The sequence below is a fragment of the Marmota marmota genome, unplaced genomic scaffold, assembly GCF_001458135.2.
Source record: "Marmota marmota marmota unplaced genomic scaffold, marMar, whole genome shotgun sequence".
Lineage (NCBI taxonomy): Eukaryota > Metazoa > Chordata > Mammalia > Rodentia > Sciuridae > Marmota > Marmota marmota.
Window position 1 is genome coordinate 5,368,408 of NW_026000205.1, and position 12,082 is coordinate 5,380,489.

Consider the following 12,082-nt stretch of genomic DNA (forward strand, 5'->3'; position numbering starts at 1 on the left):
TCCTCCCCCCTTCCTCCCTCTCCTGATTCATTTTCAACTATTAAAACACAGTTTAAGTTTATTATAAAACATTTATTAGTCATTAACTCAAAAAGAAGAAAATAAAATTCAAACGTCTTCCAGCTTCCAAGAGGCAGTCGCCACCAACAGCCTTCCTTCCTCCGGGCTTCTCCCAGCCTCAGAGGCCGGACCCCATGGGTCCCAGCCTCGGGGGTGGCCCATTCTTCTGGCTTGGGATGGGTTGGGCGGTGTGGGAGCTGGCCAATGAGATGGGAGGGATGCTGCAGGGAGGAGCTCCTCAGGCCTAGAGATTCAGCCCGAGGGGATGGGCTGCTCCTCTGGGTCTGAGCCTGGGTGGAGGTGATGGCTGAGTGGCCCCACCGTGTGGGCATCAACCTGAGGCTGATGGCAACATTTGGAGGAAAGCAGAATGAATCACAGAGAAGCAGGGCTGAGAAACCGGGGTTCCTGGAGTAGAGCAGGAAAATCCAGCTCCTTATTTTAAATATCAGCCTGCAGAGGAGGGTGGGGTGGGGCCGGGGGTGGGGGGAGTTGCTATTGATACTGGGGATTGAACCAGGGGCGCTTTACCACTAAGCTACATGTTCAGCCAGTTTAATTTTTATTTATATTTTCAAAATTTTAGACAGGGTCTCCCTAAGTTGCTTAGGGCTTGGCTAAGTGGCCGAGGCTGGCCTCCAACCTGTGAGCCTTCTGCCTCAGCCTCCTGAGTCGTTGGGATTACAGGCGGGCCCCACTGTGCTGGCTAACCCTTGCATATACGTTCATCCTTTACTTCAAAGCTTTGATGTATTCCTGAAAATTCTGCCAGTAAGTGAAGAACTAGGAATTTTTTTTTTCTGTAACAAATTTTTATCATTTTTACCAAAATTGTGCTAAAATGCACACATTTTCCCATTCTGACCATTGAAAATTTATGGTGTTAGTACATTCACGATGTTGCACACCTATCACCACCATCTGCACCCAGGACATGTTCATCACCTCAGAAGGAAACCTTGAACCCAGTTTGCTCCCAGTTTCCTCCTTCCCAGCCTCCACAACACTCTGGCTGTCTTTGCGGATGCCGCCCTTTCTGCAAATGTCATATAAATGGAATTATGCAACAGGGGGCCTTGGTGGCCAGCTTCTTGCACTTAGTGTAATGCCTTGGGGCTCGGTTCTGTTTTTACGGTTGAAGAACATCCCTTGTCTGGGCACACCACGTTTCCTATTGTGGTAGAGCTGGTGTGAACCTCTGCATATAAATATGTGTTCAAGTGCCTGTTTTCAATTCTTTGGGGGTTACATTCCATGGAGTGAAATTCCCAGGTCACTTTGTCCTTTTGTAAACAAAATTTTTTTAGGAAAAAAATTTTTTTTCTGTAACAAATTTTTATTATTTTTACCAAAATTGTGCTAAAACACATAGGTTTGTGCTAAAACACACACATACAAACTTCTTTTAAAAGAAGTTGGATCACCATTTGACCCAGCTATCCCACTCTTCGGCATATACCCAAAGGACTTAAAATCAGCACATCACAGTGACATATTCACATCAATGTTCTTAGCAGCTCAATTCACAATAGCCAAGCTATGGAACCAGTCTCGGTGCCCTTCAACACAGATAATGGGTACAGAAAATGCGGAATATATATATATATATATAATGGAATATTACTCGGCCATGAAGATTAATGAAATCATGGCATTTGCTGGTAAATGCATGGAACTGGAGACTATCGTGCTAAGTGAAATAAGCCAGTCCCCAGAAACCAAACCATATTCTCTCCGATATGCAGATGCTAATTCACAATAGATGTGTTGGGGAAGAACAGAAGTTCACTGGATTAGACAAAGGGGAATGAAGGGGAGGGGGGATGGGAATGGAAAAGCCCAGTAGAATGAACCAGACATCACTTTCCCAAGTTCATATGTGAACACGACCAGTGAAACTCCACCTCACGTACAACCACGAGAAGGGGAAGCTATGCTCCCTGTGTGTACGATATGAACAAATATAAAAAATAAGTTAAAGGAGAGCCCCCTGGGCTGGGGCTGGGGCTCAGCGGTAGAGTGCTCGCCTGGCACGTGCGAGGCCCTGGGGTCAATGCCCAGCACCATGTCAAGATGAATACGAAATAAAGGTATTGTGTCCAGTCACAACTAAAAAACAATTAAAAAAAAAATCCTGGGCACACAGTTAAATAAACTAAGGGTTTATTTAAATAAATTTTATTTATTTATTAAATAAATTTTACTTAAATAAATAAATATATGGAAATCAATCCTTCCCTCGACTCTCCAGCAGTGTGGACCTCGGCCTGGTCCCTCACTCCTGTCCCTTCTCCCCCACCCTCCTCTGCTCTCTGGGGCTCTATGGAGGGACTCCAAACCCTGCTGCGTTTCCTCCCACAGACTCGGATCCTAGGGGTTTTTTTTTGTGGTNACCAGGCTCAGGGCTGCTACTTGTCACCATGGAGATCCAGCTGACACAGACGTTTGGAAGTTCAGTGCCAGAGGCCCACATTCTCTGGCAGCAGGCACATTTGGTGTCCTCTGTGCAGAAAAAGATTAACCCTGCCCAAGGAGAGAGCTGGCCTTTGTCCCCGGCCCCTGCAAGGTCACCGGTGAACCCTTGGAACATCCTGCCTGTCAGTTTGCCTCAGGGCCTGGGCCACTCGGGGAAGGGGGTTTCCAGTAATGGAGTGAGCTACAGCGGGGCCCTTCCTTTGACTACGGAGAGGCTAGAGCAGGGTCAGCCGCATAGAAGGCCAGCAGCGTCCATGTGCTGACCCCGATAAAAAGTCAGGACACGCGGTGGCACACTCCTGTAACCCCAATGGCTCAGGAGGCTGAGGCAGGAGGATCTCGAGTTCAAAGCCAGCCCCAGCAACCTAGCCTTAAGCAACTCAGCGAGGCCCTGTCTCTCAATAAAATATAAAAAAGGGCCGGGGACGTGGCTCAGTGCTTAAGTGTCCCTGGATTCAATCCCAGTTCAAAAACAATAATAACAACAATAGAAACAAACAAAAGTCGGGACCCTCTGGTCGCTGGTGAGCTTCCCTGGCTCGAGGTCACATCAGTGCTGGGGGCATTCAGTGCTGACCCTGGGAGTCGCCGGGAGAGGCAGGAGGAGGAGCCCACGATGGCTCCCCCAGACCTGCTCGGTGCTGTCCTCTTGGCTGATGGTGACCTGTCGTCGTGAGCTGGCAGCTCTCCTGAGTGAGGCCAGCGGTTTCTTGGAGGCCTGTGGATTCTTGTTGCAAGTGAGGAGCCCAGAAAGAGGCCCTGGGGGCTCCCAACTCGCAGCCGCCCACGGCACCGTGAGGGGACAGGCTGCAGGTGTGCGCGGGGCCGGCCTGGTCTGCTGCAGGGGTCTTCCACCATCAGGTGGGGTCCCGCCAGCGAGGCTCCCGGCTAAGCAGTTCTGTCCCTCTGTTCAGTGCTGACACTGTCACGTTGTGCTTTTGGCTGGTCCATCCAGGGGGTCGTCCCTCTGAACCTGGGCGTAGGTGACGTCCTGGAAGGGGGAGCTCAGCGTTAGCCTCGGACACTTTCAGACAACAGGCGGATCTTTGAGCTGAAGGGCAGCGCGCCGCCCACTCCCCTCCCCCTGGAAGCCAGGCCAGTGCTCCCAGGAACAGTCACTGGGGGGCGCAGTGCTGCAGGGACGATCCCCAGCCCCCACCTGAGTCGCAGGGGGCTTCAAACTCTACCGAGACTCCTGCAGCTTGAGGCAATGGGAGGAAAGATCTAGGCCCCCAGTGCCATTCTGTGTGTCCCCTCCTGGAGAAAGTCCTAGCAATTGACCTGTGGTCCCCACAGACCCCCAAACCCTCCTCAGCTGCACCTCCACACTTACCCCGTTCTCTGAAGGTCTGGGTCGATCGTGGTGGCGATCTGGAGAAAGAGGAAAATTTCAGGAAGAAAGGACAATGCTGGGGGGCGGGGCTGGGAAGGGGACCTGTGCGGGTGTCTGGGCCCTGGAAATTCAAAGTCCTGCCTTTGCTAGTGATCTGGGGGTGCTCTTTCCCTTAGTGGGGTACACATTTATCAAACATGGATGGTTAAGTGCTCTTTAAGGAGTTAGTCGTCCAGATATTAATTTGATTATAAAAAATAAATGAAAATTTATTTGCATGAGCTCAAATCCCATCTCTGTTCTTTAGGATCTGTGTGACTTTAGACAAATGACTTAACCTTTCTGTGCCTCGGTTTCCTCCATTATCCAACAGGGGTTTATTCAGAAGATTGTATTATTATTCAACAAACAGTAACTATCTTGTACCAGGGGCATTCAAGGTGCTAGGAATTCAACTGTGCACAAATTCCCTGCTCTAGTAGAATTTTAATAACGATGATGATGATGATGATGATCGTAATAGCAAGGCGTAGCTTACAGCATGTCGATGTTGTGCTAAATGCTGATGGCTACTCCCACTTTACAGTTTAGGAAACTGAGTCACACCATTTGCTCATGGTGAGATTGAGACAGTTGCCATGGTTATGGCCTTGAATGACCTTCAAGGACAATGTGTTGCAGGCTTAACCATAGCCCTGGAGCTATGGGAGGTGCTGGGAGACTGGATGGTGGGCCATGGGAGGACCTTAGGTCACTGGGGGGCATGCCCTCTGAGGAGATGCTGGGCCCTGACTCTTTCCTGGCTCTCTGTTTCCTGGCCACCATGAGCTGGCCGGGCCTCCTCTGTCCCAGGCTCCCACCAGGACGTGCTGAGCTGCCACCAGCCCAAAGCCACAAGGCTGGGCAACCACAGTCTGAAGCCACAAGCCCAAATAACTGTCCCTCCCTGCCTCGCTGTGTGACTGCTGACCGGAGACTTCTCCTGTCACAGCAAACACTCCCTCCTCTGTCACACAGGGCTCACGGTGGCACCCTCTTTGCTGGGAGGTTGTGCATATTCACTGAGCTCCTGTGTCAGAACCCTTGGTCCCTACAAAGTGCTCAGTGAACACAGCCTTGTGACAACAGAATCAGCAGAAGCGCTTCACAGGAGGAGGGGGGAGGGGGTTCCAGGCAGGGGACAGCCTGGACAAAGTCCCTGCGGTGCACAGGCACTGGCCTTTGAGAGCCAAGCATCAAGGGGGCCAGTTCCTGCCACCTCCCCCCTGGGGTCACTCCTGGGCAAGGCAGGCAGAGAAAAGCTGGTGGGGGCGTGTCACCCCACCCTCCATCACTCTGGCAGGGGCTCCCGTGTCACACGGACTAAAAGCCAAAGTCCTTGCGGTGGCCTTACATGACTGTCCCCCTCCCTAAATATTTGTAAAATGACTCGATGAACTAAGGACGGAGACTCCCTGGTCTTGGGTCCTTGTCTCTAAAATGGGGGACTCTCCATGGTGATGGAGGGAGAGGTGCACGCGGTGAGCACCACGCCCAGCACACAGTGGGTGTTCAACTATGGTGACTGGGGGTGCTGGCTCACGGCAGGCAGGTGGGGGTGTGCCGAAGAGGAGGGGACTCACCACGGCCCCTGTGCAGCTTGAAATAAAGGATCCCTGCGACGACGAGGATGACGAAGGCGATGGTGGCAACAACGATGCCGATGATGGCGCCGGGGCTCAGGCGAGACCCCTCTGGGTCTGGCAGGAAGGAAACAGGCCTTAGGTGAGGGAGCTTCTGGGGCGATCCCCCGCCCCGCGCGCGCGTCCCTCTAGAGCCCGCAGTGGGTGTGGCTCAGGCGGACTTGGACTCAGCCCTGGCCAATGGGAACGTCTCAAGCTCCCTGGCTGCTGTGATTGGCTCATGTAGGCGGACTGGGACCTGGGCTGGGCCAATGAGAGCCAGCCCTGGGGTTTTGGTTTAGAGCTCTCAGGGCTGTCTTCCCCCGGGTATACAGGTGGGGGCGAGCTCTTCTAGCTGCTGAGCACCAGCTGGATTCCCTAGGACAGAACCTAAGAGCTGAAAGGAACGGAGATGCGAGAGGACAGGAAACTTCCTGGGCTCCATAGCTGGGGCACCCAGATCCAACTGCACTTGAAAGCAAATTCTCAATAAAGTCTTCTACTTCTTCTTTTTGCTCGGATTATTTTGAGTCATGCTTTTCTCTGTCAATTGCGATGGATGCAGTTCTTCCCCACCTACTTAGAAAGGCTTTTTAAGTCCCTGGGGGAAGACGCATCGCACAACTGGCCCAGCCTGAGTGGGTGGAGGGAGGGTGTCCAGGTGGCTGCACTATGGTCTGGTGGTACATAGCAGGTCCACTAGCTAGGTGTGGGGGTGCACCCCGGTAATCCCAACGGCCTGGGAGGTTGAGGCAGGAGGATCACTAGTTTGAGGCCAGCCTCCCCAACTTAGCAAGGCCCTAAGTAACTTAGTGAGACCCTGTCTCAAAATAAAAAATCAAAAGGGCTGGGGATGGGGCTCTGGGGTTAAGTGCCCCTGGATTCAATCCCTGGTGCCCAAAAAAGAAAAAAAGAAAAAGTAAAGCTGACCCTGCTGGTCCTCTCACGAGAGGGCTCAGAGGAAGCCTGGCATCAGAGCATCCTGGGGCTGAAGGTCTCCAAGGAGCGCCTCACCTTTGACTAGGATGGTCTGTTCCTTCTGACTTGTCCCTAGAGCGTTGGTGACGCGGCAGATGAAGGTCATGTTGATCGCTTGGTTGGTGGAGATCAGGAGCTGGGTGCCCTGGGCCACAGCAAAGGATGGCAGGGGACCTGTGGTCCTGGGGGAGACAGATGGGTAAGGACGGGGCTCTGCTGGAGCCCTAGGGACACTGCCACCCAGCACGCAGTGTGTGCCAGGGACATGGACACCATCACGCCATCTATGACATGGGTCGAGAGCAACTCTGGAGTCCCGGGGCTCTTCTCCTCCTTCACACCCACATCCAACACCGGAAAATCCTGTCGCCCCACCTTCAAAACCTGTCCATCATCCACGCGCTCCTGGGGCCCCCCTAGCCACCACCCTGGTCCAGTCTTTGGCCCTCCAGTTTCTGCTTTCGCCTGTTCCCCAAATGTCCACCAGAGGGCGTCAGCGAGCCCGACCTCAGCTCCTTCCCCTCCTGGATTCAGAACCCTGCCCTGGCTGGTCCCTGCCACCCTCATGACCTGCGCCCTCCTACCCCAGCCTTCTGCCCACACTATCTATGAGTCTTCCCATTGCTCCTGCGTCTATCCACGGTGGCCTCCTGGTTGTCCTTTGCAGATGCAGGCCCAGGGGCAGAAACGTGTTTGCATACACTGTTCCTCTGCCTGGAATGCTCTTCCAGGTACCTCACCCTCACCTCCTTCAGGCCTCTGCCCAGATGTCACCTCCACGACAACGTCCTCAGCCACCCTGTTTAAACTGCAACGACCCTCCTCTTTTCCATCCCCCTCCTCTGTTTTATCTTTGTCACGACATTTATCAATATCGGACCTGCTATGTGCTTTACGACTCCATCCTGCCTATTTCCCCTCCCTCGGTGCCCCACAAGGGGATGGAATCTGCTCCGTCTTATTTACTGCAGTAGGTTGGCCCATGGCCCCGAACGCAGGAAATAGCGGAGCACCTTGGTTTAATGGACAGAGGTGGAGGAGGTGACATTTTGGGCTCTGCAGAGCTGGATGTAAATCCAGCCATCAGATTTGAGACCCCGAATTGTGGTGCCTGGAGCCAGGATGCCAAAGGTGGCACCTGTCACCGCCAACTGAAAATCCTGGTGGCGCATGCCTATAATCCCAGTGGCTTGGGAGGCTGAGGCAGGAGGATCCCAAGTTCAAAGCCAGCTTCAGCTACTTAGTGAGGCCCTAAAAGCAACTCAGCTACTCAGTGAAACTCTGTCTCTAAAATTAAAAACAATAACAAATCAAAAACCAAACAAGGCTGGGGAGGTGGCTCAGTGATTAAATGCCCCCGAGTTCAATCCCCGGAACAAAAGACAGAAAGAAAATCCTGATGACAGTTTCCCCACTGATAATTGGTAAATGTCTGTGACTTTCTGTGAAAGTGGAAGGCTTAGTACAGGCACCACTGTGACATCTGCACAGCGGACCATGGAGAATGATCCCCGTGTCCCACCTTAGGGCTAGTTGATCATAATGGCAGGCCCTGGGATGGAATCCCAGCAAGATTCCAAAAGGGACTGAGGTGCTTTGAAATACAAGGAAAGGAAGGGCTGGCGGGCAGACCTGGGATAAGACCTGCAGTACGGTGTCAGCGAGAGAATCCACTGGGTGGACTTTGGAGTGTTGACTGGGAAATTTTTATGACTGTATGTTTGAAAAATCCCCTAATAAAGATGTTAGGGAAAATGGGGTTGTGGAACTACGTGCTTTGGCACGGAAAGGTGTTCAGAGAACAGGAAGTTTCAAAATCACGCAAGCAATGGAAGGCCAGCTTTTGTTTAGAAATAGAGAAAAAGAGAGGAAGGATAAATAACAAAAGGTAATAGCAGATACTTCTGGAGGTGACTGGCTTCACATGACTATAGGCACTATTTTCTTCTTTTCACTCCTAAATATTGTCTGAAGAAAAAGGCTCAATAACAACAATGTAGAGCAATTTATCCTTTGGGGCTGGGGGTGTAGCTCAGTGGAAGATCATTTGCTTAGCATCTTTGAGGCCCCGATTCACCCCCAGCGCCAAAATGAATAAAGAAATCAACTATACCTTTATCTTTTCTTTTTGTTTCTTTCTTCCCTTTATTTTATTTTGAGACAGGATCTTGCTAAGTTGCCGAGGCTGACCTCACAATTGCAATCCTCCTGCCTCAGCCTCCTGAGTCACTGGGATGACAGGAATGAGCCCCTCTGCCTTTTTTTCCCAATCTCAACCTTGGTGTGACTTTGGGGAATCTTATGGTTGGGAGCCTCAACTTTCTCACGCAGCCTGTGGAGGTGACTAAGTGGCTTCACAGGGTGATAGGGAAGTGGCATTGCCCAGGGGTTGGTGGGACTGAGTGGGAAGCCAGACACAGACTGTGGACTGTGGTTGATTTTTCTTTGGCTTAGCTTTGGTTTGGGGTGCCAGGGTCCAGGCCCAGCCCCCTCCTCCAGACCCAGGGTCCAGGCCCAGCCCCCTCCCCCAGACCCAGGTCTCCATCCACTTGACTCACGTGTTCCAGGTGTAGTCTGTGGGCTCTGGGTTGCTGCGTGCCTCACAGTTCAAGGTGACCTCATCTTGGCCCACGTACCAGTTGTCGTCATAGCCAGAGATGGTAACCTCAGGGGGGTCTGGGGGAGATGGACACAGGCTGAGTCGGGCGCTTTCCTGGGGTGTGAAGGTGCACTGTGTCCCCTCCCGGCAGGAGAAGGCCTCTGTGGGGTGCGGAGCTGCCCAAGGTGGAGAGGCCTGTTGGGGGACTCCAGGGCGGGGGACTCCTTCCGAGGGAAGAGCGTGGGTGGCCCTGTCAGGGGGGGTGTGGAGGGGGCTTCGGGGCCCAGCTCCCTGCCAACATCCCTGTGACACGTCCCTGCCTGCCCTGGGTGTCCTGGGAGCAGAAGCCTCCCGTCACCTGTAGCCCACAGGAGCACGTTCAAGGTTCTGACAAGTCCTGCAGACAGAGTCCTGGCTGAGCCTGCATCAGTCCAGAAATGTCACCGGGCCCCCCATTGTCCAGCTACGTTGGGAGGCTAAGGCAGAAAGGATGCAAGTTCAAGGCCATCCTGGGCAATTTAGTGAGAGGCCGTCCCCAAATAAAAAATAAACAGGGCTGGGGCGTGGCTCAGTAGTGGGGAGCCCTGCGTTCAGTCCCCAGGACCATTTATTTTTCTTTTAAGGAGGTGGCTAGTCCAAACTTTAAAGTCATATAGTAGCTCGTGCCCTCCTGCCATCGGATGGGGCTGCCCATGTGGACATATTTTTGGGGTGTCAATGATGTCAATGCTGGGGGGGGTAGAGGAAGTGACACTGTGTAGGAGACCCAGGCTGTGGGGGCTGTGGGCTCAGAACACAAGGAAGCTGTGTGGCAATGCAGGGGGTTGGGCAGCCCAGGGAGCAGGCAGTGTAGACAGCACTGGGCAGAGGGCAGCGTAGGCTACACTGGAAGAATCATGTCGATGCTGCTCAGGGAGCCCGGGTAAAAAACTCGGGGCAAACTGATCTAACCCAGGGGAGCTGGTGGCTCAGCAGCATTGGTATAGACCATGTCAGGAGTCAGCGTAGACAACGGGAAGCTGGGTAGAAAATGCATAAGGAGGGCCGGGCATGGTGGTGCACGCCTGTAATCCCAGAGGCTTGGGAGGCTGGGGCAGGAGGATTGCAAGTTTGAGGCCAGCCTCAGCAACTTGGTGAGGCCCTAAGCAATTGAGAGAGACCTTGTCTCAAAATAAAAAATATAAAGGGCAGAGGGTGTAGCTCAATGGTAGAGCATCGCTGGTACCAAAAAAAGAAAGAAAGAAAATGGACAGGCACCGATATAGACAAGGGGGACAGCCGTGTGGACACTGGGGAAGGCCAGTGTAGACAGTTGCCCCAGGGAAGCGGGTTGCAGACAAGGTGTGGGGCAGTGTAGACCGTGCTGAAGGGAGTTGTGTAGACTGGGTGGGGCGTCAGTGTGGGCAGTGGCTGTCCTGTGGGGCTGCGGTTCTCGGGGCGGTGCTATGGTGGCTCAGTGGGGCCGATGTGACGATGGAGACTTTGCCCTTGATCACACGTGGGCACACTCACAGGGCACAGCCAGGGTCACCAGCAGCACGGCAGGCTCCTCCTGGCTCTCGTGCTCCACCCTGCAGGTGACGTTCCTGCCATCTGCCTGGCCGGAGGGCACCAGTGTGAAGACGCTGTTGACGGTGTACGTGCCCGGCAGGGGTCCTGGCTCCACGGTGCTGTTGGCTGAGCCATTCAGGAACGGGGACCAGGTGACTTTGGCGGGTGGGCGCCCCCCTTTGGAGCTGCAGCGGGCCACGGGCACAGGTTCCCCGGTGGATGGCCTCAGCGGGACCTCCTGGGCCTCTGCTGTGTTCCAGGGCTTGGCTGGGGGGAGAAGCAACAGGGTGGGTCACCTCCTGCCTGAGGTCATTCCCAAACCCCTCAGCAGCAGCCGGTGTCTATTTAAGGATCCAGGATGGTCAGGTCAGATCCCAGCTCTGTCCCTGAGCAGCTCGGTGGCCTTTATTTGTCAACTGGGGATAACTAAGGGTCACAGGGAATGAGAAGGCGGGCAGGCAAAGCTCTTGGCACATAAATGCTCAATGGTGGGTGGTAATGACCAAGGCCACCCTGCCCTGCCCCACCCTGGGGTACAAACAGATGTTCCCCAGACAGTGATGATCCGCAGTGGGATGGGGGACCCAGAGGGGACATCAGAGGAAGATGTTGCAGAGGAGAGGAAGCCTGAGCCCTGAAAGTCCAGAGGGGAAGTGACCCACCCAAGGTCACCGAGCTGGGCTTCCTGGCAAGGTCCGCCTGGTTCCAGAACCCTGTTGACCAGATCTGAACGGCTATTGTGGTGATTCCCTAGCTGGGGGCTTCCCTGGGTTGCTTCCTGTCACGACCTGGGTCATTACTCACTGAAGACTTTTTCCTTGGGTGACTCATGGATTCAGTTTCCCCCCCAGCCTAAATCTAACACTCGGAATCCCAGGAATCCCAGCCTGGGGGACCCCAAGAGGAGTCATCAGTATTGCTATTGTCTGCAGAGCACGTTCCAAGCAGGTGATGAAAATTTCATGACTCATTGGAAGGGCTAGGAAAAACTGGGGCGTGGGGACTTCTGTTCAAGTTCCAAGAGGAAAACTAGTCAACCACCCCCACCCTCCCACCCCGTTCAGGAAACCGTCCCCAGGGCCCCACCTGCAGTCGTGGTGGGGGCTGGGGGGTGGGCAACCAGCGGTCCCCTGCGGGACTCGGCAGTCGCTGCCTCCCAACTGTCTCAGTTTCAACTTTTCCTTCTTTAAACACGGGAGCAACGGCTGACATCTAGTGAGGAGCTCCCAGGAGCGGGGACAAGTCCCCAAGCGTCCCCTTGCAAAGCTTCACCTGGCTAAACTCAGGCGACCCCAGGACACCTTTCTGAGTGTGGCGCTGTTTACAGGAGTTTTGCATTTTCCTCCCAGTCCCCAAGATTCGGTCCCTGCAGAGTCTCCGCTCCAACCTCGCCCCAGCCCCCGCCAGGGCCCCGCCCACTCCGTC

At 53.8% G+C, this 12,082-nt stretch overlaps 1 protein-coding gene and 1 long non-coding RNA gene across 2 annotated transcripts in view; one reads left to right on the forward strand and one right to left on the reverse strand.

Annotated features, from left to right (window-relative positions):
* Positions 1 to 1,939: 1,939 nt before the first annotated feature.
* The window catches only part of LOC125612588, a 20,281-nt gene continuing 10,138 nt past the window's right edge, over positions 1,940 to 12,082 (forward strand). Inside the window, exon 1 of the long non-coding RNA XR_007343031.1 lies at positions 1,940 to 2,449. This is a non-coding gene — a long non-coding RNA (uncharacterized LOC125612588). The remainder of the gene's footprint in view (positions 2,450 to 12,082) is intronic.
* The window catches only part of LOC107151368 (PVR cell adhesion molecule), a 12,254-nt gene continuing 3,139 nt past the window's right edge, over positions 2,968 to 12,082 (reverse strand). Inside the window, exons 3-8 of the mRNA XM_015496728.2 lie at positions 10,619 to 10,924; positions 9,066 to 9,183; positions 6,544 to 6,689; positions 5,491 to 5,607; positions 3,869 to 3,906; positions 2,968 to 3,526 (exon numbers count right to left, since the gene is read on the reverse strand). Of these exons, the coding sequence (XP_015352214.2) occupies positions 3,461 to 3,526; positions 3,869 to 3,906; positions 5,491 to 5,607; positions 6,544 to 6,689; positions 9,066 to 9,183; positions 10,619 to 10,924 (791 nt within the window). The 3' untranslated portion in view covers positions 2,968 to 3,460. The remainder of the gene's footprint in view (positions 3,527 to 3,868; positions 3,907 to 5,490; positions 5,608 to 6,543; positions 6,690 to 9,065; positions 9,184 to 10,618; positions 10,925 to 12,082) is intronic.